This window comes from Drosophila grimshawi, unplaced genomic scaffold (assembly GCF_018153295.1).
Source record: "Drosophila grimshawi isolate 15287-2541.00 unplaced genomic scaffold, ASM1815329v1 contig_545, whole genome shotgun sequence".
Lineage (NCBI taxonomy): Eukaryota > Metazoa > Arthropoda > Insecta > Diptera > Drosophilidae > Drosophila > Drosophila grimshawi.
The window spans coordinates 896,116-913,064 of NW_025063357.1; the positions used below are offsets into that span (position 1 = coordinate 896,116).

The 16,949-nt window shown below is 39.1% G+C and overlaps 3 protein-coding genes across 11 annotated transcripts; all 3 read left to right on the plus strand.

The window, feature by feature from the left end:
* The first annotated feature begins 179 nt into the window (after positions 1-179).
* LOC6569980 (signal peptide peptidase-like 3) lies at positions 180-8,011 on the plus strand. 2 transcript variants are annotated; one of them, XM_001996201.2, is made up of 7 exons: positions 180-458; positions 3,824-4,351; positions 5,722-5,847; positions 5,971-6,162; positions 6,246-6,699; positions 6,771-6,891; positions 6,958-8,011. In XM_001996201.2, exons 2-7 carry the CDS (start codon positions 4,039-4,041, stop codon positions 7,024-7,026), a joined length of 1,275 nt encoding a protein of 424 aa, XP_001996237.1. In that variant the 5' UTR covers positions 180-458; positions 3,824-4,038; the 3' UTR covers positions 7,027-8,011. The 2 variants fall into 2 exon arrangements, with proteins under 2 accessions (XP_001996237.1, XP_032597708.1); XM_032741817.2 differs by having other exon boundaries at positions 428-458; positions 5,707-5,847; positions 6,958-7,984.
* A 502-nt stretch (positions 8,012-8,513) lies between these two features.
* On the plus strand, positions 8,514-13,380 carry LOC6569979 (SH2B adapter protein 2). 8 transcript variants are annotated; one of them, XM_032741787.1, is made up of 4 exons: positions 8,514-8,614; positions 9,932-10,549; positions 10,628-12,019; positions 12,909-12,968. In XM_032741787.1, exons 2-3 carry the CDS (start codon positions 10,046-10,048, stop codon positions 11,993-11,995), a joined length of 1,872 nt encoding a protein of 623 aa, XP_032597678.1. In that variant the 5' UTR covers positions 8,514-8,614; positions 9,932-10,045; the 3' UTR covers positions 11,996-12,019; positions 12,909-12,968. The 8 variants fall into 8 exon arrangements, with proteins under 8 accessions (XP_032597678.1, XP_032597673.1, XP_032597676.1 ...); XM_032741782.2 differs by having other exon boundaries at positions 8,557-8,614; positions 10,610-11,986; positions 12,909-13,380; XM_032741785.2 differs by having other exon boundaries at positions 8,557-8,614; positions 10,613-11,986; positions 12,909-13,380.
* An 886-nt stretch (positions 13,381-14,266) lies between these two features.
* On the plus strand, positions 14,267-15,970 carry LOC6569978 (protein FAM98B). Its single transcript, XM_001996199.3, has one exon. It carries the CDS (start codon positions 14,364-14,366, stop codon positions 15,720-15,722), a length of 1,359 nt encoding a protein of 452 aa, XP_001996235.1. The 5' UTR covers positions 14,267-14,363; the 3' UTR covers positions 15,723-15,970.
* The last annotated feature ends 979 nt before the right edge of the window (positions 15,971-16,949 follow it).

Here is a 16,949-nt window from a genome sequence, read left to right on the forward strand (position 1 = left end):
ATACTAAAATATAAAAATAGCATGGTATGTCGTACTCATTCCACAATCTTTAATTTACAGTATGAATTACACCATTATCGATGATTCAACAAAAATCGAATACCTTACTATCGATAAGCAAATACGAATTCAAGTAATTGTCATTTATGGCTTCGCGGCGTTGGGTCACACTCGTGGTTCGTTGTTTTTCCATCAGAAAAAAAACAGTGAAAGAGTGCAGAAAGAAATAGTGAGAAAAAATGCATTACAAGTAACAAAACTGCAAATTAACTAATTAGTGAATAGTGCAAAAGGCTGCAGCTGATTGACAAAAAAATCAAAATCAAAATGCATTAACAAAACATGTAGCTGCGCTGTGGTAAATTCCCCACTCCAAAAAAAGCGAAAAGAAAATCGGTGCAAAAGGAAAACAAAATACACAGCCAAACGCGAATGTAAATGTAAAGTGCAGGCAAAAGGTAAGCACAATATCCCCTCACCCCTCCCCCACACACCCCACCCCCTCTCCCACTCCACCTAGTCCACACCGACTACGAGCTGCAATCAAATTGAAACAGGCTGCAGTTTTAGTAATTAAAGACCAGCCCCCCGCTACTTGCCCCTCGTCCACTCACCGCATTTGACTTTATACATACATGCCCCACAGTGAGCAAGTGTGTGTGTGTGTCTTGTAATTTTGTTACGCAGTGGAGCGCTGCGGTGGCTGTTGAAGTAGAGTCTAAGCATTTTGTATATGAGAAAAAAATCAGACAAAAAAGTTTTGCCTGCGCTTTAAGGTTTTGTTGCTGTTATTGCTGTTGTTATTATGTATATAAAATTTCACAAGTGCTGCATTTGAAGCCAGTTGCGAGACGACTTCTTCTTGTTGTTTTTGTTGTGTGTTTGTGTCTTGCCCAAAAATGATTGAAGTAGTGCAAAAGCCAAAAAAAAGAAGCAAAACTCAGCACTTACTTTGCATACACATGCATGTGTGTGTGTGTGTCTGTGTGTGTGTAACAGACACACAAATGTGTTCACGTACATATATGTCGAAACATATGTATGTATTGCTTTTCCGCCCCGCGCTTGAGCTTCTCGTAAATAAAATTCACTTTCACCTTCGATTGTGGGCAGCTTCGAGTAGCGGGAATAGTCGACCAATTAGTTTGTGTACTTCTTTAACTTAAATTATTGGTCGCCTTGGCAAATTCGAAAGTGAATGTGTAGGCATGTGTGATGTGTGTATGAAATGAAAATAGGTGCGAAAAGGAAGTCGAATTGAATTATTGAAATAAATTTAAATAAATATACAAATTTTGAATTAAAAAAAAAATAATAATAAAAAAATTATTGCAAACCATGATCAACAAAAACATTTATTATATGTTTTAAGATAACACTGCTTTTGCTCTTAATTATATTGAATCATATTAAATAAAATGCCATAATTTAAATCGCACAAATACCTAAAAATAAAATAGAAATAATAAATAAATTAAGTAAAATAAAAATATAAAGTGAAATGTAAGCAGTCAATCGTATTTACACAAAAGATAACAATGCGTATTTTGCCAAAAATTTCTTCTTATCTTTTAGTAAATAAATATATTTAATTGTTTCTTCGGTTCGTTGTTCGCTTTTTAAAAATCCGACACGCTCCCCTGGCTGCTTCTTAATTTGTCTTAATTAGAAAATGATCGGATATATGTATGTATAAATATATATACACATGTAATATATGTATATATATATATATATATTTATGTATATATATATACATATGTATATATATAAATATATGTATATATTCAACTTCGTTCCCCTCGCATGGTTTATTTCTAATTAGCGCCTTTCTGCCCCGTCAGCGTCTAATTGTCTGTCTGTCTCTGCCAGACGCAGTGCTGACAATTTCAGCAAGCGTGCAACGTGTGGGAACTGTTAAATTGTTGCATCAAAAAGGGGGACACACATTTAGATATTTCAATCATTTGCATTCCACACACACAGATACAAAGCACATAATTTAGTGCGACCAACGGCACTTGGCAACATGCGACAACAACAACAACAATAATAGACAACCGACAACTAGGAAGTTGTTGGCAACTGTTTTGCTTTTGTCTTTTGTGCTTCAATTCTCTTTATTAACATTAACGAACGTCTTCATTATCTTTAACACAGCACAGCATTCAACATTAACGATAACAGTGGGCTAACATTGTACAAGTGCATTAAACCCAATAACAACAGCAGGCGCACATGTTAATAAATGTTGAAGTGCTCGACTATCCCATACCCTGTTTAATTTGAAGGCATGTGCTTAAAAGTATGCTATCTCCAATCATAAAATCGACTAAGAACTGATTGCAAATAAAATCTATGAGCCTCTCCCTCTCTACTAGCCTTGCCGTAAATTTTGCTGTCGCCATGTGTGTGTCGATTAGCAGATTAGCAGAACGCAGGTCATTATTTGGCTTGCTTTCGCTTCGAAATGTTCTCTTACTAAATAGAGACCCGATCTCTTGTGCGAACAGGTACCGACTTCTTATATGTGTGAATATAGTAGCAATATCGTGCAGACTTTTAAATATCTGTAAAGAGAGCAGCAACACTCTCACCTTGTCTTCTATTGTATGCTTAGTAATGTTATGCATTCTGTATGCACATGTAAGACGAATTACAATCAGAACGAGCTGTAGTCTAATCAAAAGATATTGTCTTAACTAGAGAAACTTCATACTAAACCTAATAGGAATTCTGCTGGCTCATGAATTACACGTGCATAACTTGGTGGAAATTAACTTTAAAGTAAGTTTGGATCTCTTTCGAAAATTATGAAAAGGTATTATAATATCAATTGATTAGTTTCCATACTTTGCTGGAATTCTGTGCGCTTTTTGCTTATCATAAGCATAGAAATGTTTCTACCACAAATCGCTAGCTCAGTGGGAAAAGGCCAAAATACGACAAAGTTGATACCGTCTCAAATTTCGAAACCACAGTAGATGAAGATGGAAAAGAAATTCTTTTAAACGTTTTCGGGGAAACTCATTTGAAATTCAGTTCATAATGTTACTGAAATTTCACTTGTGTTTTTGATGACTTACTAATTTTCAGTTTTCTGGGAATTTTGGGAAACTTATCTGAAATTCAATTCTTAATGACCGTTTGACTTTCATGATTTAGTTTTGGGGCGCTCATCTAAAACTAAATCAATACACTCCAAATGAACTTAACCAAAAGAAAAAAAAACAGGGTATTCTAACGGCAGTTTGAAAATGGTATGTGAACATGCCAGAGAATTTGTTGCAATAACAATACGCGCCCACAACAACAACAAGCAACGTAAGGTGTATAACTACAAGTGGCAAAAGCACAACAGAAACTGGGTAATGCTTTTATAATTTATTCCAGTGACTTTTTATGGCCTGCTTCTTTGTGCTTAGGCCCGTTTATTTTTTCACACACACCGGCAACAGTTGTGGCTTGCCGTGTTCCGCTTTTGCTACTGCTGTTTCTGCCGCGACGGGGTGGAAAACTTTAACCCGCATGAAAGTTAACCTTATTGTCTGGACGTTGGTTGGGATTTTCAGGTCTTGCGAGTGCTGAACGAATATTTAACTATACAAAGTAAATCATACAATTTGTTTTTCAGTCAGAGCAGCTGTTTAAAGTTCTTTAAGAAACTATAGCAAATACAAGAAGAAACAAAGCAAACAAAGTCGACAATAACTAAACACACACACGCAGAGCAGACATTTTGGGTTTACCATAGCTGGTTTCGAACTTTCATGTATTCCAAGGTTATCATTTAATTTTCTAATAAGCCCAAAACAAATTTCAGTTTCATTGCAGGAAGCAACGTCGCACAGACAACAACGGAGCATCAGCAGCAGCAGCAGTTGGTTGGTTGGTGCAGATAAGCACTATTGATAACAATTGATACTGAGACCGAGACTGAAACTCAAACTGAAACTGAAACTGGTTTCGATTGACCGAACGAGTCTCCTGCGCAGCGGCAGCGGCAGCGGCCACATTCTCGCTTATCATTGACCGAGCATGTCGCACGGCAGCGCCGGCGCGCAATCTGGTGGCGGTGGCGTTGGCGCTGGTAGCGGCAGTGTTGGCGGCGGCGCAGCGGCTGCGGCGGCAGCAGCAGCATCTAATTCCGAATATCGTGAGCTACATTGGACGGTGTCGAGCGTGATGGACTCGTCACGCGTATCTACCTGCCTTATATCGATGCTCCTGATTGTCTACGGCAGTTTTCGCAGCCTCAACATCGAGCAGGAGGCTCGCGAGCGTGAGCAGAAGAAGCGCAACGAGTCCATGACAAATCTGCTAACGGGCGAGCAAGTCGAAAAGGAACCAAGTAAGTCAACTTTATGCACTCTGCCATTTTTAACAATTTTTCTTCTTATATATATATTCATCGCTACAGTTGTAGCTAGAAATATATATTTACATGCCTGAATTAGTGAACCGAATGAAGGAATATTGTCTGAAGTTTATTGATTTCTTAAGCAAATTGTGGTTTGTAAATACCAATATTAGATAGCAAGAAAAAAAATAAATCAAGAGAGAACGTCGGTTACCCCGACCCGAAATACTCTGATATCAGTAAGCGATAACATCTGATAACAGAACAGATTGCGTATAGTCAAGAAATACCAATCTTTGACGGAAGTACCTAGTAATCTATCCTTTAATTTTGCCTTTAAAATTGGCTTTTGCGAATCTTTTGGGGACGGGATTGGACGTGGCCGAAAAAAAGGTTGGAGGAGTTTCCTTGTAATCTACTTTCCAATATAGGCTTTTGGAAAAATATTAGAGAATTTTCCTAAATGTAGCTCTTAAATATTGGTTTTGGGTTTCTCGTTTTAAAAATTTTGACCATCAGGTATATCGGTTTTGGGAAGATATTCAGAAATATCGCTTTTGGCCATATAATTTCTTATCGATACTTAAAGGCGGTTACCAGTAATATACCTTTCAAATTTGAAAGTTTATCTCAAAAACTGCGAAAGATACAGTAATATCCAAGCGGGGGCGTGTCATATGCCTTTGAAGGACATCGCTAACCACGTACCAACCAAATTTGGTGACTAGCTTTAAATTTTTGCAGAGGTATGTATTTATCGATTTCCGATTGTCAAATATCGATTTTATCATGAAGTAGGTTCTTCTCAAGGGAGTACGCAGGGGGAGAAATAGACACAAAATGGTTTAGATTAAAATTTGTGGGAAAATTATAATTCGGCAATCTCACCTTACAATTTTCGGATCCTTTTCTCGAAAAACTGCTTACGACCTTGGCTGCTCTATAAATATATATTTTTATACAAATTTCTGTTCTGTACTTAATGATTCAAAATTTTAGTTGAACTGCATATAAATTAGCAACATATGAAAAAACATGTTTGTCGAGTGAACAGACTTTCTCAATAAAAATTCAATCAGTAACTGCCAAAATCAGTGAATTAATTGGACTCAACAAAAAACAAAAAGCGAAATCAAATGCACAAACATTAAGCGCCACTTTACGTTTATGTCATTTCGCTTTAGTAATTTAATTAAGAATAAATATTGAAATAAAATGATTAAGTTTTTTATGAAGCTATTTTATAGATTTGCTTAAATGAAAGAGCAATAGCATTGCATAATATAATTATTATTTGTTATTTAAGTACATAAGCTATCGTTAAATATGAAACTCAAAATTCTTAGTCGATTCTGTTGTAGCGGACAAGTTTGCAACGCTGGATACGATGCATGCGCTGTGTCTGCCACTTGGCGCTTCCATATCGCTGCTCATCATGTTCTTCTTTTTCGACTCGATGCAGCTGCTCTTCGCCGTGTGCACAGCCAGTGAGTGTAACTTGTTAAGTTGTTATGTTGTTAAGTTATGTGTTATGCACATCTGCTTACAATAATTGAACAAACATTTCATACATATTTTCTCATTGTTGTTATTAATGCGGTTGTTTGCAGTCATTGCCACTGTGGCGCTGGCATTCCTCCTGCTGCCGATGTGCCAGTACATCATACGTCCCTGCACGGATGGGAAGCGTTTCTCCTTTGGGATCTGTGGTCGTTTTACGGCAGCGGAGCTCTTTAGCTTTACGCTCTCCGTATCCATTGTGTGCGTCTGGGTGCTCACTGGTCACTGGCTGCTAATGGACGGTACGAGAAATTGAATCACCTTGAATTTCAATTGAAATTCATTACTGCATTACATTAAATTTCAATGTTGGTATTTGTTACAGCCATGGGCATGGGTCTGTGTGTCGCATTTATAGCGTTCGTGCGATTGCCCAGTTTAAAGGTGTCAACTCTGCTGTTGACCGGTCTGCTGATCTATGACGTATTTTGGGTGTTCCTCTCATCGTACATATTCAGCACAAACGTGATGGTCAAAGTGGCCACACGACCCGCCGATAATCCCGTTGGCATTGTGGCCCGCAAATTGAATTTGGGCGGCATTGTGCGGGACACACCGAAGCTGAATTTGCCGGGCAAACTGGTCTTCCCCAGCATACACAACACCGGACATTTCTCAATGCTTGGCCTCGGCGATGTGGTGATGCCGGGTCTGCTGCTCTGCTTTGTGCTTCGCTATGATGCATATAAAAAGTCACAGGGCTTTACATCGGATCCAACGCTATCGCCGCCAAAGGGTGTTGGCTCCCGGTTAACATATTTTCATTGTTCCTTATTGGGGTAAGTCGATCGCTTGTTGCTCTTGTTGTTTTGTTCACGCTTTTACCATCATCATCATTATTTCATTGCAGCTATTTCTTGGGTCTTTTAACGGCTACGGTCAGTTCGGAGGTGTTTAAGGCCGCGCAGCCCGCCTTACTCTATTTAGTACCGTTTACGTTATTGCCACTGCTGCTGATGGCCTATTTGAAGGTATGCGAAAGTCTACTTAATATATCTTATATATATATATTCACTAACTATAACTGTTTATTGCAGGGCGATCTTCGGCGGATGTGGAGTGAACCTTTTATTGCGCATCAACCATCAAAACAAATGGAAGTCTGAGTGAACTCTATCTTAAAACAGAATTAAACAAAATAAAAACCCAAGAAAAATAAGGAATAAGAGACAAACGAACACCACACAATTCTAAAACTATGAATTATATCTCTTAAAAAGCTTTTTTTTAAGTTAGGTGATCCTCTTTTTAGTACAGTAACAGCAAAACCGAATAATAAATGTACGTAGTTTTAGCCTAAGTGGGAAAGTTTTTTAAAACCACACAAATGTACTTGTATATGTTAATTGAATTTGGGCTTTACGTTGCGCAAGGCAATAACTAGACTCAGCTTATGCTGAACGTAATATTGAGAATGGAATCAAATGGCAGATTTCAGATGCGCTTCAATCTCGCTCAGACTCAAGCTGCATTCTTACTTACATACAAACCTGCATATATACTATATATAGTAAAGGTTTAGTATTAGCTCGATTTTTTATTTAGCAACTGTTGAGATTTAGTTTTGTTCATTTAGTTTTAAAAAAGCATTTTCAACATTTCCAACAACACATGAAAAGCGAACATAACTTCACCATCATTTTTGTATTCGCATCAATTATTCATTTTCTGTAAATACTTAATTTTAATAACAATCACAAATAATAGTTAGTAAGTGGCCCGCATTTTAAATTCATACGATTTCAATTGTCTTTTTCAACACACATTTCCGTCCCCATTTCTATTTCCTGCATTCAACTTACACACACAAAAAAAATATGTTTTGCCAAAATGCATGTGTTCGATTAAAAAGATAAATATTGAAGAAAGAAAGAAAGAAAACAAAAAAAGCCAACAAACAAAGAAAACATATGTTGCACTCTGTGTGTTTCACAAATTAAGTTTCAAGAATTTTAATTATTTATAACGATCAAGCAAACCTAACAATAATACATAATTATAAATACATGCATAGTAGTTACATAATAATTTTAAGTAAATGCAATTTCGAAACATATAGAAACAATAAAAAATGTGAGATTTGAACATAAATCATTCAAATAAATAAATTCACTTAAATATTACTCGACTGTGTATATATTACTTATACATATATACATACAGTTTTAATAATCGGAGCTGAAATGCGTGTTTCAAAACTTTAATTTTATGCGGTTCTCATTTGCTTCGTTTTTTTTTTTTGTTTTTTTGGCTGGGTAAATGTTAATAGGGATGTAAAATGCCAACATTTCGTAGTGCGACTTTTGATGTTTAAAGTTTATATTTTGCGGAATTAGAATCTGCCTGCTTCAAAATGTCACGAAATTTACTACATAATTTTAATTCCGAAAATTTGACCATCGTTGACATTCAAAAATAATAATAATCACGAAATTTACTAAATAATTTGAATTCCGAAAATGTGACCATCGTTGACATTAAAAAAATAATTGGCGCCCAATGCCGAAAATATCAACCATCGATTACTTCGCGCTCCGCTCCGATAGATAAAAAATAGCGGTGCAGTGGAGGAGGGTCGATAATTTAATAAGTTAGGACTGACGATTCTTGTGGTGTTCAGACGATAGACGATTGTATTGCGTTGTGTTTTTCTTCTGGAAAATAAAAATATTGCGGAGAAAATAGTGAAAAATTGTAAGTTAAGTGGAGAATTACAAGTAATAGTTGAGTGCGCGCCACCCAATAAATAGTTGAATAACGCGTAAATGTAAGTTGAATATGTGAATAAATTGCAACGCCAAGAACAAATGTGTAGGTGTGATACGCATACATACGCATGCTGAGCGTGCAGCCAGTTGCATTTCAATAACAAATGGGAAATTGTAGCATTTTCTGAGTTGAGCTGGCCTTGACTCTGAATGCGCTGTGACTTCAGCTTATCATCGAATCTGCAAAACAAAAACAAAACAGCAGCCATATCACACACACACACATAACACGCATTCCACACACATTTATAGATATACGGTGTGTATGTGTGTGTAGATACGTTTTTACGCCTACACTTGACGTAAAGTAGCATTTACAATAAACCGAGAACGTAAGAACGTAACAGTATATGTAACGTAACCTGTGCGCAAAATCAGCAACGTAAACGCAAAATGCGCATTTTGCGAACTAGTTCATCCTGTTTACCAAACAAGATGCTCTTCAGAAGTACCTGAGCCGGAACGAACTGACGATGCTCTTCAGAAGTACCTGATCCTGAACGAACTGACGATATTTAATAATAATATGTCATTTTAATTTAATAATAATTTCCAGAAAATAAAATATTCACTGTATTGGTCTTATTCGATCGTCAATTCTTATTTATAAGAAATCAAGGCACATTTTATGTTTCAATCACCTTAATTCGCAAATAAGAAATCATAATTATAAAATTTCTGAAAGACAATTCTAAATACATTGCATTAAGCTCCTTCGATCTTAAAAATCGAAGAGACATTTTCTGTTTTAATCACATTGATTAAAGTACAAAAAGACGCAAATAATTTATAAGATTAAGATAAGATATTTGTTATTATCATTATAATTTTTTTTTGTATAGAAACGTTGTGTTGTATATTTAGCAAAATCTTATATTTTTAATTATTTTTTAATGATTAATTTTTTCATGACTGAGTTTAATTATGAATGTTATTTGTTCTCGATGCTGATAATGTTGTGCAAGAATGCTGGGAGTAATTGTAATGATAGTAATTGTAATTTACTTTAGTCGGGACATCTTGGAAGACAAGCTCATAATTTAACATATGTTGTATAATAGGGTAAAAAATTTAAATAAATCATTAATTTATTCGTCATTCGACTAAGAGACCCATATATTAGAGTATCAAGTTTAGAACGACCTTCAGAAGGATATTTGGCTTACATACGGAGTTTATACAATGGAAGTTCATCCATTAATGCATTAAAATTAAAACCATTTATTTATATGTTATTTTGCAGCAGCACGGACTTCCGCTGGGTAACTCTTGCATCAAACTGAATATAAACGGGCACCACGAACCGGAGCAGCGCCACCACCACCCGCACAGACATCAGCAGCCGTCGCATCTGCACATGGGTGGCAACAGCGCTGCGTCTAATGCGAGCGCTTTCAGCGCTGGCGGCTACATTGGTCCGACAACGAGTCTGGGTGCTGCCGGTGGCAGTGATTTGATACCAGCCCCAATGGGCACCGGCACAGCAATTGGGGGCAGCAGCGCAACCTATTCCTCGGGCGGTACCACTTGGGAGGAGTTCTGCGATCGCCATGCGCGCGTTGCCGCCAGCGACTTTGCCAAGGCATGCATCACCTTCATCAATGGCAGTCTGCCGCCGGAAGTGGCACGCAATATTCCGTATCACAGTTTTGCTGCCAAATATGTCGAGTATTTTTCACAGCACTACGATACCGAGTTCTTCAGACGACGCAGCAATTTGAAGACGGACATCGGCTCCCTCTTCGATGGTGGAGGCGGAGCTGTAAGCAGTGATTTCGGTGCGGAGGAGCATGAGGTGTCGCGTCTGTTCCCCAAGTCGCTGCTGCGCCGGCTCTCCTTCAAGGGACTGCGCAAGGGCAAGGTGAGCGTACAATGTGGACAATTGTGGCCAATGCTCCAGGTCATCAAAGGTTAACGTCAGAAGCTCTTCTTTTTGCAGGCCTTCTTTCACAAGAACTCGGACGATGTCGACGGCGTCGGCAGCAGCAAGCAAAGCAACAAAACCAAGCTGGCCAAAATCGTTGTGGAATGTCGCAAGGAAGGTATCGTTAATAATTTAACAGCCGAAAGCTTGGATCAAACGGCTGGCACACAAAAATGGGAAAAATGCCGACTGGCATTGGTCAAGGCCGTGGGCGGTTATATGCTTGAGTTTTATACGCCCCCCAAATCGACAAAGCCGCGTAGCGGTGTCTTCTGTTTCCTCATCTCGGAGGCACGCGAAACAACCACACTCGAGATGCCTGATCGCATGAACACGTTCGTGCTCAAGGCGGACAACAACATGGAGTATGTGATTGAGGCCGATAGCGCTGACGACATGCGCAGCTGGCTGGCCACCATCCGCTATTGCATGCGAACGCCGCCAACCCAACAGCCAATGCTCGACTCCGATGTGATTGCGGCAGCGATGCAAACATCGCCGGTGACCACAAATCCCAATCCGACAACGAGCGGCGGTGCGGGTGCAGGCTGTGCATTGGGCGGCATACAGAATCCCCAATATCAACAGCAGGGGGGTCTTGGCGGCTCCAATGGAAATCTAGTCAATTCGCAGTCTGCGGACAGCGCCTTGACTGTCGCCGCCGGCTCAGGCAGCAACAATGCAGCCAATTCCGCCACGGATGTGAATGTCATTTCGCAGGCCAGCCATGAGTTGAGTAGCACGCCACCTGAAATCCCCTCGCGTCCATCCCGAGCCGAGGGTGGGCGGGGTGAACAGCGTTTGTCCTCGTCGAGTAATTTTGATGGCAATGAGCTGGTGGAGAACGAATCCGATGTGAATGTGGCCGATCTGACGGCTGAGATGCGTCTATTTCCCTGGTTCCATGGTACGTTGCCACGTGCCGAGGCGGCTCGCATGGTGCTGCAATCGGAGGCAGCCGGTCATGGTTACTTTTTGGTGCGGCAAAGCGAAACGCGACGAGGTGAATTTGTGCTCACATTCAATTTCCAAGGACGGGCCAAGCATCTGCGCCTGACAATCTCGGAGAAGGGCCAGTGTCGAGTGCAGCATTTATGGTTCCCGACCATCCAAGAGATGCTCGAGCACTTCCGGCACAATCCCATACCGCTTGAGTCCGGTGGCACTTCAGATGTGACGCTCACGGATTGGGTGCATCACACGAGCAGACTGAACGATCCGGCCGCCAACATAGCAACAGGTCCAAATGCCGCCGCAGCGCACGAGGCAGGCGTCGATGTGGCAGCTTCTGCGGCTGCTGGTGTCACAAGCAACGTGGCCAGCAGCTCTGGCAATGCGAATGGCAATGGCAATGGACATCCATCGCCGAGACATGTGAGATAGCCAAAATTTTGGAGTCAATTCAGTGTCAGTGATGGTTTTTATTTTCCTTTATTTGATTTTGTAACGTTATCATTTTATAAAAGTGGGGATTGCCAGAGATTGCCATAAATGAATCATATTATCAATAGGAATTAGGAACAGGATTGCCATAAATTATCCGGAAATGATCAATGACCACCATCAGCAATAGGAATAATCTGAGATTAACAGCAAATGCAACATGGCTTGCATATTAACTAAAAGTTCTTGATTTTCAACTGCAGCCGGGCCCTATAAGACAAAATATCTATTAATATAGAAATAAGCTTGGATTCATTAAGTTAAATTCGCGTAGTTTTAAACGTTTCTCCTTTTTACACAAAAAATGCCTTTCAATAATGATTCATTATAGATTTTGTGCGTCTACTGTGAATATAAAATTCTATATATTTATTGAGTTATAGTTGTAAACGAATTTCAAAGGGTTTCTGTTGGAATTGTTTTTGAAAACATTCGGTAGATATTTTTAAAAATTATAGTATTGTATTTAAGTCTACAATTTCAATGATAATTATCTTCTTGCATCAGATAGTAATAATAACAGAGCTAAATTTTATCTATTAAAATATTCTACTAGGATACTCTATATCTGAAACGGCTAAATTTGTTCTTTTATATGTAATGGGAAATTTAGCAGTCTCTCTTCTGTCTAAATTCTTGATTGGTTCTTCACTTCAAGTAAATGAATTTTTGTTAATTTAAATGTTGTTGCAAATCATTTGGTAAGCTGTCTTTTGTATTTTATTTTTGTTTTGTGTTCAGTTTAAATTCGTTTCCATTATTCTCGAATGTTTCATGTGTTAGCTCACACAAAACATATTTTAAGTGGATAGCTGAAATCTAATCGTAATTTGAAATTCTTAAACATTTACAGTGCAACGAAGTGATTACCATGAATCTAAGTGTTCGCCTAAAGACAAACGAAATCGAACTGCCACAGGAGCCAACACACGTCTATTTTCCGGAGCAAGTCTACTTTCATTTGGATCCTACAACGCTGACCGTTCACCAATCGCCGCCGGCTGGTCAAGGATTCCTGGATCAGCCGCATCTACGGGCGTCGAATGCATCACTTCAGGCTGCCCATCCGGGCGCTGGCCCGGCACGTCACGGCGGCGACACGAACGCCGGTGGCAGTGGTGGTGGTGGTGCTGGCAGCAGCAGCAGTGGCGGTGGCGGCAGTGGTGCAGCAGCCGGAGCCGAGTGCAGCGGCCGCGCCATTGATAATCAATATAGCTTCACTTAAGCGCATGTCGCGCCAATGCATGGAATGAGATTTGGAACTTCTTGCGCGGAATTTATTTTTGTGCCATTGCGTTGCAGCAGCATCAGCGAAATATTTTTATATTTTGTTAATTTCCTCCTTCTATATTTTTTTAAAACTGTTTTGTGTTTGCAAAGAACAAATGTCTGTGCGTAAGTCGCATTCTTGTTTCTATTAATTTGAGAGACTTTTTGGAAGACATGAAGTAACTGAATATTATTACGATTACGATTATGATTGTATACATTAAATAGCTAAATGTGTGTGTTCATTTTAAGTACATATGTAAGTGTTGTATGTATAACAAAAAACAAAAACAAAAGTGTAAAATTTGTGGCACCAAAGGTGCGACACTTGCGAATCCTAAAACTTCCTGCTTTACAAAAAAATACATACATATATACATTTTATATATATGTATATATATATATATAAATATGTGTATATACATATAACTATATATAAATATATAACCTACACTTAAAAATATGAAATCATATATATATTTAAATTATATTAAAACTGATAAACTACAATAAATGAAGTTATATGAATGCATATAAATAAAAATATATTTAAAAGAAAGAAAGTGTGCGTATGAAAAGCGGTATTGAATGAGAATGAGAGAAATGTATTTTAGATTTACTTATTATTTTTTGGATCAAAAGCCGTTGGCAATAAGATACATGTAGCTTCGATTACAAATAAAAGCGATAACAATTCGGTGTATTTCCGAAAACGCAGTTCGCTCGATCCGTGAGCTACTCATTCGATAGTTGAGCAATTATGAATCGATTTTAGACATCGATGAGTCTCTCCATCTGTTTATTTATGAAGTTACATTCAAGAAAAACCCACAAAAAATAAATCACAAATTCTTCTCAGAATCGTAATAAACGTCTATAATGATAATAAGCTTTAATAACGGCTTGAGCTACTTTTCAAAATTATTAGAGATGGGTATTCGGAGCTAGCCTCTTTGTGACATTTAAACAAGTGTGACCAGCAGTCGGAGAAATAATATACAGAGCCGGAAAAAAATAACAAAAAAGAGAACAGCCGGCAATGGATCTCGAATTGGATATAGTAGATTCTCTGGGCGCACTTGGCTATAAAAACGTGCAGCAGGAGGCACTGAGCCAAGCCCTGGATGGTGGCATTGGCAGCGTTGGCTTGCGCGAACTGATTTACTGGCTGGCCAATCAATTGCACTTGCTGCGCAAGACCGACGAACATATCGCATCCAGCAGCAAGGAGAACAATGATTTCGCGTTCGAGCTGTCGCTGCTGCTCACGGAGCTGGGCTGTCCGTACAAACAGTTTGTGGCTGGGCCGATGTCGGAACGCTTTCAGACACGTGCTTCGCTGCTGCAGCTGCTCGATTACCTCACCGCCGAGCTGATGGCCACTAAGATGACAATGAAACTGCAGCCAAACGAGCCGCCCAATAAAAAATCAAAGACTGAATCGCATCTGCAACATGCGGTGACGCAGCTGACTGCTGACCTTCAACTGGGTGACCTACCCAAAAACATCAATGCAAAGCTGCTGTTCGAGCGGCTCACTCCCAAACTGGAGCAGCGACTGAAGGAGAGGCAGCAGTCGCTGCTTGGTGAGCCCCTAATGCGCATGGGCAAACCGTTGACTGATGTCCAATGGCGTGTACTCGAAACCATGCACAAGGATCTGGACGAGGAGTACAATCTGCGGCGTCAGATGATGCTGACGCGCCTGGAGGCGACTGTCCAGAGTTTTCAGTGGTCTGAGAGCATGAAGAAGCAACAGAAAGAGATTGGCGATCGTGTTCAGCGTAATCTCAAGGAGATTGAGAAACTCAAATATGGCGGAGAGGATACTAATATTGTGGCACTGTTGGCTGCTCGCACGGATCTGGCCATCATTGAAAAGACGAGCTCGGCGAATGTGCGCAAGAACACTGCGTCGAAGATAGAGAAACATGTGATTGGCCACGTGCCGGATCGTGGTGGACGTGCCAATGAGCACGCACCGCCGCCACCAGAGATGCCCTCCTGGCAGCAGCAGCGTGCCGGCGGACCTGGCGGTGGCGGTCGTGGCGGCGGCGGAGGAAGCCGTGGTGGAGGAGGAGGAGGAGGAGGCCGTGGCGGTGGCGGCAATTTCCGTGGCGGCAATACAGGTCGCGGCTCTGGTGGTGGTGGGCAAAACTGGCAACAGCCAGGGCAGCAACAGCCGCAGCAATATAATCAGCCGTACCAACAACAGCAACAGCAGCAGCAAAACATGGATCAGCAGCAGTGGATCAACAGCAGTGGACGTGTCCAAGGCACTGGCTGGAATCCTCAAGCTGACGGGCGTGGCGCTGGTGGCTACAATGGTGGTGGTGGCGGCGGACGCGGCGGACGCGGCGGCTACAATCACTACAATCAACGCGGCGGCTTCCGTTGATCCATTCTAGTCAGAGTTTGAACTTATCTGCCGCTTATACTAATTACCTTAATTTAACTAATATTTATTTACGATAGAATGTTTCAATGTTTTTTATTCTCCCAACAACGTGCCTGTCACCTAATTTAACATGTTCTGCAAAACCCATAAATTCATATGTTAATTGTTAGTAGGGAGAAATTAAAAATATAGAAAAACCTTGTCATCTCGAATATAAAATCATGCATCGCGTTTAATATTTGAGGTGGCGTTTTTACTTTCAACTGGCTAATCTACTTTGGCGTTTGTTTTTGTTTTCCTATCGCGCAGAGACGTCACCAACTGGGAGCCAAGCTGTTGATAAGCTGTTATCAAAGTACCTAACGTACTTGCGTTTCATAATTTTATAGTTTCTCAAACAAATTTATATTTACAAGTCTCGCCATTTCAGAAAGCTATGTTAAAATGTGTTTGAAAACCTAATAGCTAATAAATTTAAAAAAAAAAAGAAGTTAACTTCATTAAGTTTCGATTTCTTATACAACAAAATAAATAGTTTCTGAGACTTATTTCATAATTGTACACAGAAACTTCACTAAAACATAAAATAACTTAATAATAAAAGCTTCTTAAAAATATGAGATCTTAGAGTTTGTGCAATTTACAAGTTTATATTCAAATATGTTTGAAAACATCAGATCAGAAAATTGAACGCCCTTTAAATTACTAATATATTTTAAAAATTTAATTTCTGAAACTTTTGTTTCTATATACAATAAATTAAAAATAAAAAAAGTTGCAAGCTCGTATTTCATAATTGTTGTATATAGAAAATATACTAAAAGATAAGATTCACTTAAAAAAAAACTTCTTAAAAATGCGAAACTTATGTTTGAGGCCTTTAAAATTTTAATTCAGTTGAAAATAAATATTAATTTAGAAACAAGTTCTTTAAAATGTATGATTTATGCTTGAGGCTTTTAAAATATTTGTATTCACTTTTAGACAATTCAAATTTATTGATGTTTTAACTCTTTGAAAATTTTATGAAATTATTTAGAAGGTTTTTATTCCGTTCGTGGAGTACATTTTGAATAATCACTAAAAGATTTACTGCTTAGAATATGAGTTTAAGGACAATCAAAACGTAGAAATTTCGTCTTAGGCTTTAAGAAATGAATTTGAACCCGATCGAATGTAATTACTGTATTTTTCAGAAATCCATCTTAGTGTTAATTTTTGAAAAAT